The sequence below is a fragment of the Clupea harengus genome, chromosome 7 (assembly GCF_900700415.2).
Source record: "Clupea harengus chromosome 7, Ch_v2.0.2, whole genome shotgun sequence".
NCBI lineage: Eukaryota > Metazoa > Chordata > Actinopteri > Clupeiformes > Clupeidae > Clupea > Clupea harengus.
In genome coordinates, this window is record NC_045158.1 from 29057064 (window position 1) to 29072039 (window position 14976).

Consider the following 14976-nt stretch of genomic DNA (forward strand, 5'->3'; position numbering starts at 1 on the left):
TTAAAAAAAATAAAATAATAATATATATTTTTTTTACACATTCATTTTGTGTTGAAATGCAAGCTGCATCGATTATTGCATTGTTCATAGAAAGTCATAATTGTGACAAGGAAAAACTTTCTCTAATAAAAAAATAGAGAAGGTAATTCATCTGTTGATTTTCTTTAATTATCAAACACAAAGTAGGAAGTGATTTGAGACTCTGAGTAGCAAACTCAAATGTTTTAAAAATCAAGATGCATCGATAATCGTTTTATCGGTTTAGAATTGATAATCGATAATCGGTTTAGAATCGATAATCGGTTTAGAATCGAATCGTTGACCTCTGAATCGGAATCGAATCGTGAGGTGCCAAGAGATTCCCACCCCTAATTTCTATAGCGTATAGCTGCTTCATACTTGTAACACGGTGCCAAGCTCACTTTTCCAACCATGAATTGTAATTGGTAGTATCCTGGTAGTCGTGCAACTCAACATTTCGAAGCGTTTTATGCCCATCGACTGAGAACGGACACCTATCAAACTGATAACAGACACCTATCCAAAGTATTACAATCGTGTTGGTTGTTCGGCCTCACCTACTTGATCAAGCTACCATTGCATATTTTTAGTAGCCTAAATATTAAGCAGAGGCCTGATGTCGCGTGCTGACCAGCTCCAACAATTTCTCCATTTTGTATTATCTGATAAGGTAGCGTGTAGGCCAGGGCTAACCCCACCTTAAGCACCAGTTAGCCCTGCTTGGCCCAAAAGCCCCTGACCCCGAGGAAGCCCCAAGAAGGCACGATCGAGCCACCGCCGTAACCATGGAGACACAACTGGCCCTGGCCCTGGCACGCACGCCCTCGCCCAGATTTGACCCGATTGGAAACACGACTACTGCTGCGCCCCTGCGCCCCCTGGGCAGCGCCATGTGAGCTCACCTCTGAATCAAGGGCTGTTTGGGGCACGCGACACTCGGACGTTCAGTTCAGGGAACGAAACGTGGGAGGAAATGGAAGTGCAGTGTTGAGGATTTAAAGATCACACAGGAGGTAAAGACTGATTTAGCCTAAATACTTGAGCCAGAATATAAATCAGGCATTTTTCTTCAGACAAAAAAGACACTTCAAAAGAATCTGGCTGCAAAGTCAGGAAAACTGTTGTACACAAGTAAACCCTGAGTCTTCCTCTCCATAATGAGTGACTAGATCAATCCCAAACTGCTGATTATAATCTTGTGCTATTCTCACTCACCGTCAGCATGGGTGTCGTCAAGAGCCCCCAGGCAAAAAACTCCAGGAATATGACGATTACTGCATGGGTCACCTTCGCCCGCCCAATGGTCCTTGCCTTAGGGTACAGAAAAGAACATGTTTTCCGTCAGCTGGGGATGATCTGTCAATCATTTCATAATATTGACCAAAACAGAAGGTATTCTAGACAGTAGTAAGCAAAGAATAATGGCAATAATGATAATGGTGTTCTCAAACTTAACAGCACAGCAGAGTTAATATCACACAGAAGTGTAAAGCTGCACTTATTTGTTTTAAAGCATGCATTATCTGTAAAGGAGTTTTAGGTTGTAGGTAGGGGTATGGAGTTTTACACGAGAATGAGTCCAATTTAAGGCATTTAACAGAAATGTTATTCTGAGTGACAACTGTAAATCCTCAGATTTAAAAAGAAAAGAAGAACTGGGCTGTAGGATTCAAATGTTCCAATCTAGGCTAAAAATGACTATGGCACCAGTCTGAACTTTAAAGCGTCACCAGGCTTTGGAGTGACACCATCCACAAAATATATTTTTGCCATTATTATTATCTGAGACATCTTCTGTTCAATGTATGGGGATGTTGTCTGTTAGTGACAACATTACTAGTACAATGACCACATATTTGGTTTGGTTCAAAGACCACACACTCAAAATAAAGAAAACCAGAACACTTGTTTATGACCCAAGGCGGCTCGATTTGCACTAGCATTACTTGCCGTCAATGCAGTCGCATGACTTAGATAAAAGAAACGAACTAGTCAGCTGGTTAACAGACAAGTCGACACTCTATAAACGACAAATTGATAGGTTGAGCGTTTTTTTGCAACTGTCCCAAAACAAGGAAGTAAACTATGCTCGAAGCTACAGATTTCGCCCTCCAGTTTAGCTAATAAGCTAGTCAACTTCATCAGGCGAAAATGAATTCAGTCAGGCATCTAGCCAATCATGTCCTCTACGTGGATTTAAGATGACACCATTATTATAGAGTGGCACAGTAGTGGCTGTGGTCGACAACAGAGCACTACATAGATATGAATATAGTTGGCTAATGCTAAAGCCTAGCTAGAGGCAACATAAACACAACCGGAAAACAGGCAAACGCGCGAGACAGGCTAGCTAGGTATCGTAGGAGAGTAACGTCAACTTGGCTTAACACACACCGGCTTCTCACACGGCCCAGCTACAACTATCCAACTCATTTGTAAAACAAAAAAAATAGATATACTTACCATTGTTATGTCTTTAATGATTTTGACTGGCATGATAGCGTCCAGTCATGGAGTTATTTTGCCGGCTTGGGACATCACTTCACATCCTGTACATTCCAGCTAATCTAGGATAGGTATCGATAGCTAACGTTAATTAGCTAGGGTCAACAGACTAGTATCCTCACTAGCTAACGACTTGTCCCATTTTACCTGTCCAACTAGTAAAAACAAGTATAATATCGAGAAAGCAGTATCGTGACCATATGCTACAATCGAAAGAGGCTGTCGACTAAGATAACTTTAAGCACCGGTCCAGCTTACTGAATTAGAGACTTTCGTTTAACTCGCTGAAACTCTTCCTGATAATGCCTGCTAAAGCGCAGATGCAGAAAGCAGGCCCAAGTTGTGGGTAACCCACCGTGAGTTGGTTTGATTGGCTAGTATGTTATCCTGTAATTGTATTGGACAGGTCATTCTGATCGACGTTAAGAAGCCATGGCTGCGAGTAGCTGTCATTAATGCATTGTGTGTGTGCCAAGAAATGCTTCTGTTTATTGATTGTTGTCATTAAGTTTGGAAATGGCACAAATAAGTCGTTATGAAGTTGAAAGAACATTTTATTGCTCGGTATTTCAGTTCATATTGCGATATCTAATGGACAGAAATGTCTAACGCCACAACCTACGTTATTTCAATGGAATTTAAATACTGTAAAAGTGGGATTTAAGTTAATACATTTATTATTATTTATTAAGTATATAAATCGGAATTATATTCATTCTAAAAGGAAGCAATTATTACCAATTTCGTTACAAGAGCAGGCAGTCAATAAACAATAACTGTCCAGGTAAAAGCATTGGGCCTCATTCTCGAACGCAGTTAAGAAGAATTTAAGAGGAATTTAAGAGGAATTTCTTCTGAATTGGATTTAGGACAACATTTGGCATTCATGAAAGTTTTCTCATCTGGGATTTGCTCTGAACTTCAGAAGACTTTCCGAACTCGAAATAGCAGTCGTAACTCGGCCAGAGTTTTCTCAAATGCGATTCCTTCAAAAACCACAAGATGGCCCATGGGCCATCTTGTGGTTTTTTGAGGAATTGCATTTAAGAAAACTCTCCGTGTTAATGAATTTGTGAGAAATCGTTGGTGATTGCGTTCACATCAACTCTACAGATCCTCGGATTAAAGTATCATTAACAATTACGTTTCACATGTAGGCCTAAAGTCATGATTCTACGAGGCACCGTGATGTCATAAAATAAATAAAAGGACTACACCGGAATGCTGCGCTCGTCTAGTGAGCGTCGTTTGGCACTGCCGTCTGTGCAAGTACGGCAATCCAGAATTTTCAAGTAGTTCCACGTTGGTGGAACGAACTGCCTAGCACTACCAGAGCAGGCGCGTCCCTCTCTACCTTTAAGAAGCTTTTGAAGACCCAAAGACCCGAAATTTCCTATTTCGTTTTTCTATTTCTTATGTAAAGTAGTATTTATTGTTACACTAGGTCTCTATTGCTCGTAGCTTGACTGTTCTATCCCTTGTACGTCGCTTTGGACAAAAGTGTCTGCTAAATGACTTAATGTAATGTACACGAACACTGCAAATGTAAGTGAATAAATAAATAAGCACTAAACTCAATCACGTTGATATAGCTATAGTGGAATAGAATGGACACATCTACATCCTGCAACAGTCCATCTCTGCACCGTTCAAGTCATAGACATATATAGTTGAAGTTAGATCTGCGTTAACTCGACGGTGATCGCTAGGCGCTTTGACATGACTCGTTTACGAGTTGCTTTCGTGTAGATTCGGTCGATTCCGACTGCACACGTCACTACGGTTGCGTGCCCTTATAAGGAGCTAGCAGGGCGTGTATGTATGCAAATTCAGGAGCACGAGAACGCGCTTTCAATTTAAGAAAACTCTTCCGGGGGAGCGCAGCCCAGAAAACTTCTGCTGCGTAGGACCACACTTTCAAGCGTGCATGAATTTGGCGGATGTCTTTTGCTTACGTTGTTTTTCCGAAGCCCGTAAGAAACATTTCAGAAGAAACTTCAGAAAATGTTCGAGAATGAGGGCCATTGTTTAGACAAGCCTATTGGAAGACCTGCGGAGGATGTAGCCAGGTAACCTCTTCAACCACACTGACTGCAGAGGCGGCATTTACACTGCCCTCTACTGTGGCAGCTAGTGGCTGACCTTGATAGCATGAAGGAGAAGATACTCCCCGTTGAACAAGAAAGGTACAGGGTGGCCAGGCTGGCTTTCATCGCCCAAGGAGAGGGAGTGTGCAAACCACCCGTCCTGCTCCAGGAGAGAGTAAACTGACTGACCCCTACCTACCTCCCCATGAAAAGACCAAGGCCACACCAGAGGGGGCAGACGATCTATGAGCTTGTCGGCTGGGTCCCTTTATGCTTAGGAGTTCTATCATGCTCTCTAGAATGGAGTACTCACAAGCATAACACTTCAGACGAGATTTAACACAAACACAAAGTCTTTGCTTACAACTAAGAATGCCTGCAACTTTGTAATGGTGATGTATTGTGATGTAATGGTGATGTATTGTGATGTAATGGTGATGTATTGTGCTGTTATTACATATTGTGAGGATGTACTCATGGATCTTACTTTAGTTTTTCAGGCTGCGTTGTTCTTTATGGCGATGCATGCAGATTATGCATGTTTATGCATTATGTATGTATCCACAGTTATGCTCTGGACAGGGATCCTGCTTCCTTCAAGGACACCTGGTTCCTTGTCGGCAGATTTCTTTGGAAAAAACACTCAAGGACATGAATGTGTATCCCTGCATACACACACACAGACACACAGACACACACACACACACACACACACACACACACACACACACACACACAGACATAAAGTTGTGCCTGCGGTACACTCGACTTTAAAGATTTTTAGAGTCTGTTCTTTGTCTCCCTTATGTTAGTTCTCTTGGCTGTTTAGCCTTACAGTCACTGTTTTGTTTATTTTGCAATGTGCTTTTGTTTTCTGTCTTCATCCTTGCATTCCTTATGCATCATGCCCCATTCTTATCACCTGTAGTCGTCATCATCATCATCCCTGTGTATTTAAATCCCTGTCTTCTCAAAGCATGTTTTAAATTTGGTGGAAAAAACAACCTCATGTGTTCTGGGCCTACTGTATCTTAAACACCTCAATACAACCTGCAATTTGACTAAACATTAAATATGTCTGAAGTTTAAATACCCACTATTTTCATGAGCATACCTTCTGTGCACTATATTTAGGTTCAATGTCTAAGTCACCAATATGAAAATACTGGACAGTACTGTAACAATTTCACAAGATGTAAACTATAGATCAGGGTAAACTGAAACATGAAACTGAAACATGAATCGGGGCAGGGCGGAGAGGCCATGAGTGGCTCAACAGGGGGCAGATGGGGGATTCCATTGCCCTCCCCTGCCCTGGGCTGGGTTCTTGGCTGACAATGGATTGCTCCATAAGCATGTGGCTTCCTACAGGCACTCTGGAAAGATAGGCAGCAGTTGTCTTTTTTTTCTTGTCTTTTGCCCTTGCCTATGGAACACCCATCTGTGCAGTTGTTCTCTTACAGACAACATGTAGTCCATGCTCACAGCAGGGTTTGGTGGCCTGTCAGCAGTGTTGACATCACTTCCTGCTGCCCCCTGGCTGTCACTCTTCACCTTGGACAGTTGATATATTTTTATATATTTATATTTTTAATTATACTTTTTTAGATTTATATTTCGTATACAGAAGCAATTATATGTGCTTTCCATGTGAGCTCAGCATGGAAAAGGTAGCATCAAGCTGGTTGGTCCAGCTGACTCCTGATAGAGGTATTTCTTGATGGTCTATTGATAATTTTATTATGGTCTGTAATGCTATTGGCACAAAATTGTAGTGGATAATTTAAAGGAAAAATAGCGAATATCACACACTACTATCGGACTAAACCTAGAAACCAATATGGAAAGTTGATGCATAGGCCTACAAGATGCTTTAAACCGAATCTGTGGATCCGGTTGCTTGCTGTCAGTTGCGGTTAAAACGTTATATGAAATTAGGCTGAATGTATATGCCCTTAAACAGTTATTACTCCAACTCGCGTAGATTCCTTAAATCATCGGACCAATTGTGATATTGATTAAAAAAAAAGGCCAAATAGTCAGGGGGCTGGGACAGGCGGTTCGTTTGTCTGCTGCGCATGCGCACCAAAGTGTGTCTTCCCAGCTACCGCTAGTCAGGATAGCTAGCTATCTAGCTGGCTACCAAACTATTAACTAGCTGTTGGTTGCAGTTTCCCAGGGTTGGGATATTTTCCACCTCCGTCTCTTGGAAATTCCCGGAGCCTCGTTTAAAACTTAGCCCTCCGAACCACTAACCAGCCTGGTAAGGAACTGCTTCACGCATGGCGGTCGCAACCATATAAGCCAATTTGTCTTTTGTAGAGTTGCAAGAGGAAAAGGAATGGCGGTTGTAGCGCCATGCCCTTACTTTGCCATTTGATCACACCTACTGGCATATGAATTAATTATACTGTGAGTTAGTATGCAACTCTCCTAAATCCTACAATGTGATATTGAGCTATCCGAGTTCGTTGTTGTGGTGATTGCACATTAGCTAGATATTTCCTTTCACATACCTATCAGTAGACAAAGAGTCGACAAGGGACTTTTGCAGCATTTTTTTCCCATGCTATCACTCGATACAAGCAAATATTTCTGTGAAGAGATTTTCTGCAAGTCATTTAAACTGAATGGGGAGATACTCAACTCTAAATGTTCAGTGCATTGGTGGGGCGCAATTGTTTTCCATAGATTGAATTGACCTAATTTGGCCATAGGTTTGACGATAGTTACTTTAACGCACCTCTGAGATCACAACAATGTGAGTGTGCATTCAAGCAGAACTAACCAGCTACCTTGCTGATGTTGGTGAAATTGTTTTAAAATGTCATATATATTATATATTAGTTCATAGTGTACGTATGATACATGTTTTATATCCTCAGAGTTTGTATTTTGTTAGCTTGTCTTTTCAGGGATTATGCTTGTATCTTAAAAGTAATGTGTTGCTAGATTGCTGTCTTCTCCCTCAAACCTTAAGTCAACCCTAAAATATGTTTTTTTTTTTTTTTAAACTGTGAACCAAATTATATGACTGAACTGTGATACAACACATCAATGCTGGTGTTAATATTGACAAAATTCTCATTTTTATACAAATCTGCCTTTTATGGGTTGAAAATGGGCTGAACACGCCATCTACTGTTTACAATAATACTGGTCCTTGCAAGGCTGATGCTGATGTATCTTTGACCATTCGGATACAAATCCATGTCATGAAATGGGCGGCCCACCTCCCCAGTCCCCACTCATGTGAGTCACATAGGCTTTTCACACCTGGAGTTTACCTGCGTCCTGGGTGATCCAATCACATGTGGACAGCCATGTCAGTTCATACTTGGGGTGCCTATCATTTCCCTTCCCTGCCAAGAAAAACACTGAATGGACGTCCACTGAGGTACAATTCAAACCAACTGTGTGCTTTCCCCCAAATTCCCAGTTGGGACCGTGAGAGAAGAGAGGAGGTTGTCATGGTTTGCCTCATCAAAGGCTGCTGACAAGTCTAGACACAAAATCAGAACTGATGACTGAAGCAGAGGCTTGTGCTACTCTCAATGCTTCAGTCACAGAGAAAAGAGCAGTTTCGGTAGAATGACCACTCTTAAATTCAGACTGCTTAAAGCGTCTAGCAAATTATTCTGAGACAGGAAATCAGAAACTTGCTTGAAGACCGCCTTTTCAAGAAAGACAAAAAGGGAGGAGGCAAGGCCGGTCTGTTATTGTTCATGTCAGATGGGTTAAACTTTCTTAAGAAAAAGAGTAACCTGGGCCTGTTTGAATGATGTAGGAACGTTTCCAGAACTGAGGGAAGCATGTGTGATGGCAGGTGAACTTGAAGGCAAGAGGACTGGAGAAGGGTGGGTTAATGGGGGTCCAGAGGACATGTCGTAGGTTGAATCCGTTGAAGAAGCATTGAGGACATGTCGTAGGTTGAATCCGTTGAAGAAGCATTGAGGACATGTCGTAGGTTGAATCCGTTGAAGAAGCATTGAGGCTTCTAGTATTATATTTAGAGGTACGGCACAAGTCAGTTAGGAATGGTTGCCATGGTGAGCCCGTCACCGCCGTTACGTCATAAGGGGGCCTTTTTCCCCCTTATCTGAGAATGCTGCCAATCCACCTGTAGCTTGTGGCTTTGTCTGTTTGTAGTGGTTTTTAGGATGGTTTAGGATTCCTGGTAGAAGCCAGGAAAACACCTCGTAGAAACTAAGCAAATTGAGTTTTTAACGTTAGGTGTCAGACGTGCAGACTGTAATGTGTGCAGATGTAGTGTTTGCAGATGTAGTGTTTGCAGATGTAGTGTTTGCAGATGTCTTACACAGAATTTGCAATTGCAGGACATGGTGTTGCCCCAGCCATTATGAAGCGCAAGAACTCCTTCAAGTAAGTCTGAATCATTTCTATCTTGGGGTAATGCATCCAAAAGACTCTCTGCACATCATTGTTGGGAAGTAGTTGTCAGACTTGAGGATAACGTACAACCACCTGAGTTTGGTGTTCAAGTATACTGAGGCAGCCTTTGAGATTGACAATGCAGTCGGATTCGAACCCGGGTCCCCGTGGGCGTTCAGACCCCGTTGTGGTCGCGTGCCGCTGCCGCTGCCGCTTAGACATTTGTGTGGAACTTTCATTTATGTGATGAATGACAAATACTACTGGGAAGATTCAGGACTGCTTATCCGTCACAGTTGAGAGTCGGTTATTATTCTAATATTCCAGCTTGAAATGCAACAGGCTGAAGACAAAAGTATAATTGTATAAATTAATGAATGGCTATTCTTTAGGCATCACGAGGGTCCCAGCCGGCCACGTGCGGTTGTTGACCCCGTGAAGAGCTTGGCCCCCAGCCGGCCACGTGCGGTTGTTGACCCCCTGAAGAGCTTGGTCGGCTGCCAGATCCAACATGGCTGGAGGGATGCCCCTGGGAAGATCTCCCGCTGGAAAGGCATCGTGCTGGACCAGGTCACCATCCTTCCTTCCCTCTACCTGGTCAAGTATGAGACTGTAGACTGCGTCTATGGCATCGAGCTTCTGAAAGATGGCCGTGTGCAGAAGCTGGAGATAGTATCAAACCGCATTGGTAAGTATCACTCAACACATCTGTAAATACTGGTTAAATAGCAGTAGATGGCAGTTTGTTTATGCTTGAATGCAAAATATCGTTTTCATCAGATGGGTGGACTTATATCAGTGTGCGAGACTACCTGAGTTTGTGTGGTCAACCAATCTCAAGATCTACTCCTTACCTGTTGAAGATCCTCCATCTATTGGTTAATATGTCACATGTGCTTCAGTCTGTGCCTCCATCTATTGGTTAATATGTCACATGTGCTTCAGTGCCTCCATCTATTGGTTAATATGTCACATGTGCTTCAGTGCCTCCATCTATTGGTTAATATGTCACATGTGCTTCAGTGCCTCCGTCTATTGGTTAATATGTCACATGTGACTTCAGTGCCTCCGTCTATTGGTTAATATGTCACATGTGACTTCAGTGCCTCCGTCTATTGGTTAATATGTCACATGTGCTTCAGTGCCAGTCTGCAGCTCCATGCTCCCTGATGTGTTGCAGACTCGTATCGGGCGGTGGACGGCAAGCAGGCGATGTCCATGCTGGGCCGGGCGGTGCAGCACAAGTTCGAGAGTGACGAAGGCTCCAAAGACGAGTGGAGGGGGATGGTGCTGGCCCGAGCGCCCATCATGACCCCCTGGTTCTTCATCACTTACGAGAAGGACCCTGTGCTCTACATGTACCAGCTCTTGGATGACCTCAAGTCAGGGGACCTCAGGTTTCTTCCAGGTGTGTGTGTGTGTGTGTGTGTGTGTGTGTGCGTGCGCATATGTGTGTAGGGCTTGATGAACCCGTCTTAAACCTCAGGTTTCTTCCAGGTGCGTAGGGCTTGATGAACCCGTCTTAAACCTCAGGTTTCTTCCAGGTGTGTAGGGCTTGATGAACCCGTCTTAAACCTCAGGTTTCTTCCAGGTGTGTAGGGCTTGATGAACCCGTCTTAAACCTCAGGTTTCTTCCAGGTGCGTAGGGCTTGATGAACCCGTCTTAAACCTCAGGTTTCTTCCAGGTGTGTAGGGCTCGATGAACCCGTCTTAAACTGGATCAGACTCCCTGACAATACCCTAACCCTAACCCATCTTAAACTGGATCAGACTCCCTGACAATACCCTAACTCTAACCCGTCTTAAACTGGATCAGACTCCCTGACAATACCCTAACCCTAACCCATTTTAAACTGGATCAGACTCCCTGACAATACCCTAACCCTAACCCATCTTAAACGGGATCAGACTCCCTGACAATAAAGTTAATTTGCTGTAAGGCTGTGATCCTGTGCATCCTAGACAGGCATAAACCAGTACCAGTCAGGGAAGATGTGCACCATTTTCACAATTACAAAAGATACGTACACATATTTTCCCAATTAGTATTTTTATTGTGAACATGTAAAGGGAAGTTCATTTCCAAAGGCAATATACGTTAATAATGAAGAACTACTAACAAGTATTTAAAGTAGAGATCTCCTTCTGGATATAAACATCACTTTGTCTAGGGGTCATCAGTGAAAATCTCACACACACACACACACACACACACACGTACGTGTCTAGGGGTCATCAGACAGGTTGTGAAATAACAGAGGACATGACGATCAAAGAGACAAAGAGATTAAAATGGCTATGTGAGAAAAAGACTCTATCCAAGTGTAGAATATCCAAGTGCGTTGATGCTTCCATTTGAGCACTATGGGATCCGTAAGAAGAAAGTTGAACTTGCTTCACACAGGTTGTGTGTGTCCCCCCACGCCCACACCAAGCATAATAATAACTGAGGGGGGCCACCACAGTCCACACACACACACACACACACACACACACACACACACCCCCCACCCCACCCCAAATCAGTGGATTTGAATTGCAATTGAGTCCACAATGTCAAGAGCTATCAATAAAGCTGGAGTCTTGAAGGGTAGCCAAAAGAAGCTGTTTTAGAAGATCCACATTAAAGCATGTATAGACATTGTTTTTTTTTATGGTCATAAGAGACCAAAAAAGAGCTTTTTGGCCAATCCTCAAAGTGCTGCATGAAACGTAAATGTAAGACTGCCAATGCCTCAAGAAACAAACGCCATCCAGGTAGGACAATTATCCAAGGCAGAAGGCTAAAGAACAGTCAAGTGAATATTCTAGAATGGCTCAGTCAAAGCCCCGATCAGATTCTACTGAGAATCTGTGGTGCTGCATTCCTGGACCACTACCCCATCAACCTAGATGTTCTATTCTACCAAGAAGAATGGGGGGAAACACTGCAGAACAGTATGCAAAGCTGGTACTGTCTCGCTTTAAAAGATTGCACTTTGATACCTTATGACAACATCTTGATTGTTTGTCTGACAAACAACTTAGCATTTCCTGCTGAGAATAGGCTATTATTTTGTCAATCTTTGGTATTTTGTTACATGTCTGGCAAAAGTTTAGAAAAAAAATTGCTTTCCCTCATGACCTCCCTCTCTCCTATCTGCACTGGACAGCGTCATTCACACACAATTCCTGACTGAATGAATGAATTAATGAAGGTTGATATTTACTGAGAAGCTGTCCAGGGATGTATCATTTATACTTGTGTATAGTAGGGGGACAAATTGCGTTGCTGAGTGAGGTTGTTGTGAGTGCTGCCCTCTTGTGGCTGAAAGTGAGCCCTGCGCTGTGTTGTGTCGACCCACAGACGAGACGTCCCCAGAGGAGCCAGAGCCAGGCGAGGTGGTGGACAGCCTGGTGGGCAAACACGTGGAGTACAGCCGGGAGGACGGGGGCAAGAGGATCGGCCTGGTCATACAGCAGGTGGAGGCCAAGCCCTCGGTGTACTTCATCAAGTTTGAAGATGACTTCCACATCTACGTCTACGACCTCATCAAGGCTTAGACAAAACACAGCCCTTTTTTTTTTCATTTAGACAAAGAAAGGTTGTACCCTATGGCTAACCCATGAATGATTGATTCACTTCTCCTTCCACTAGATTTATTTTTTCCTTTTGTGGACTGATAATCTGTGATCTATCTTCTTCTTCAGCTCTTGGCTACTTTTGCTGCCAAGTGGTTGTAAACTCGTCCACCTCCTCATCCTAACGTCCGGCCTTCTCCTGTCAGAACACTGGATGTTGATTTGAACCCTCTTTGAGTTGTGGACCTTTGAATACCTCATCTTTAGACATGACGTGTAGTTTTTTTTCTTTTCTTTTTATAGCCTGCTTCTCCTTGGGAAAGTTTTGGGGGATTTCCAGTGAGGTTCTTCATGTCTTTTTGTTCGTTTTGTGTACCAAAGTGAGTATCTACATTACATGTACGTTCTCTTTGTTATCAGTAAATTGGCGATGATTCATCCATATCAGATGTCTTTAAAAATACTGAACACAGCAGTGCATTTTCTATGGGTTGTATCAATCAGTTTGGCAGTGTTCTCAGTAGCTGATGTCCTCCTCTCTTTTTGGCTTCAGCAGTACCGCCTGTTTTTGATTATTTTCAGCATTATCTTTAGTATGCTTACTTTTCATGTTATCTGGCCTCTACTGTACATGTACGGAGGCCAGTGTGTCGTCATTTTTACTGTGTAATATTGAGTGGTAGATTTCAAGTGCACTTCAGAGCACCTATCTTCCACCAGCATTACTTGTAGACAAAATGTGCCTTTAAGAATTCTTAGTTCGGCCCTCATAGATGAACTTTTAAATGAGGGGGTGTCCCTTGTATACTGATGGCCAATGTGGCTGCAGGTTGTGTTCCAACAAGGTAGGAACACCAAGTAATTACAACTTATAATTCTTGTGGCTCATGTGAATCACTAATATCAGATCAGTGGAGGTTGGTGTTGTAAAGGTCCCTCATGTGCTATTTTGCTTTGACAAACCCTAAGGAGGAATGTGTGGTTGGAAGAGGGCATCACGACTCCAGTTACCCACGTGAACATAAGTGCCCTTAATCGGATGTTAATGCTTGTTTCTGGAAATTGGATTTACTTCAAAGACAGAACAAGCTTGTGCATCCTGGATTAATATAGAACTCTCTATGGGGACAAAACGTGTCGTGTGTGTGTGTGTGTGTGTGTGTGTGTGTGTGAGAATGTCTATCAGAAAGCTCTTCATAGTAGGCTTTCCTGTGTGCCTGTTGTAAAAGGTGTATACATTCTGTGTCATCATATGCAGTCATGAGTGAACTGTAGCCCTATACAGTTTGTGGCTATGAACACACTTCAGTTTGTGGCTATGAACACACTTCAGTTTGTGGCTATGAACATTCTAGAACATTCTTTGTCTCGAGTTGTTTCAATTGTCAGCTGATGTTTATCGTTGTATTACTATGACTGGAACACATGCAAACACATAGGCTGCATTAAAAGGTGTGTGTGTCATTTTTCTAATAAACACTTTTTAAGGAACTCTTGCGCAACTCTGAATGCTCTGTTTGCTAATGCAACTGAAACTGACCTAAGATCTGTGGAGAGAGAATGTTTGGCTCTAGTTTGTGTCGGTCGAAGACTTCAGTGAGATTTTGTGTAGTTATATGGAATATATAGCAAAACTGAGGGTGTGTCTTAGTGATTTGGGCATGTCAATGACATTCCAACTCTGAAGCTCAACTTCGATAAAAAAAACTTTTATCTAACCTCACACTGTGGAAGGAAAATATGTTAGTCAACCGTTTCAAACTCGGCTCTGTAAAGAACCTTGACACAATGTACTTGTACGGCTACTAAAGGTAAAGGTAAGACATCAGATAAGGGATGAAGTGGGAAAAAAATTCTTGTAAAGGTCCTGCAATGGCCAGTTCCAGTTAAAGGTCATGTAGGTAAATCCTACAGTAATGCACCCCTTGGTTGAGAGGAATAGCTAGTCCTCTAATTGTATGTGCTAACCTGTGCTAACGCCACCTTTAGTATGTGCTAACCTGTGCTAACGCCACCTTTAGTATGTGCTAACCTGTGCTAACGCCACCCTTAGTATGTGCTAACCTGTGCTAGCGCCACCTTTAGTATGTGCTAACCTGTGCTAACGCCACCTTTAGTATGTCCTAACCTGTGCTAACGCCACCTTTAGTATGTCCTAACCTGTGCTAACGCCACCTTTAGTGCTGTATGTCCAAACCTGTGCTAACGCCACCTTTAGTGCTGTATGTCCAAACCTGTGCTAACGCCACCTTTAGTATGTGCTAACGCCACCTTTAGTATGTGCTAACCTGTGCTAACGCCACCTTTAGTATGTCCTAACCTGTGCTAACGCCACCTTTAGTATGTCCTAACCTGTGCTAACGCCACCTTTAGTACTGTATGTCCTAACCTGTGCTAACGCCACCTTTAG

The 14976-nt window shown here is 42.8% G+C and overlaps 2 protein-coding genes across 2 annotated transcripts in view; one reads left to right on the forward strand and one right to left on the reverse strand.

Annotated features, from left to right (window-relative positions):
- Window positions 1–2862, reverse strand: part of mfsd14bb (major facilitator superfamily domain containing 14Bb) — a 19206-nt gene extending 16344 nt beyond the window's left edge. Inside the window, exons 1-2 of the mRNA XM_031571083.2 lie at window positions 2485–2862; window positions 1237–1332 (exon numbers count right to left, since the gene is read on the reverse strand). Coding sequence (XP_031426943.1) covers window positions 1237–1332; window positions 2485–2517 — 129 coding nt within the window. The 5' untranslated portion in view covers window positions 2518–2862. The remainder of the gene's footprint in view (window positions 1–1236; window positions 1333–2484) is intronic.
- Window positions 2863–6659: 3797 nt separating this feature from the next.
- On the forward strand, window positions 6660–14057 carry spinb (spindlin b). The gene is made up of 5 exons (XM_031571086.2): window positions 6660–6876; window positions 8951–8996; window positions 9398–9693; window positions 10186–10413; window positions 12352–14057. Exons 2-5 carry the CDS (start codon window positions 8974–8976, stop codon window positions 12546–12548), a joined length of 744 nt encoding a protein of 247 aa, XP_031426946.1. The 5' UTR covers window positions 6660–6876; window positions 8951–8973; the 3' UTR covers window positions 12549–14057.
- Window positions 14058–14976: the final 919 nt, after the last annotated feature.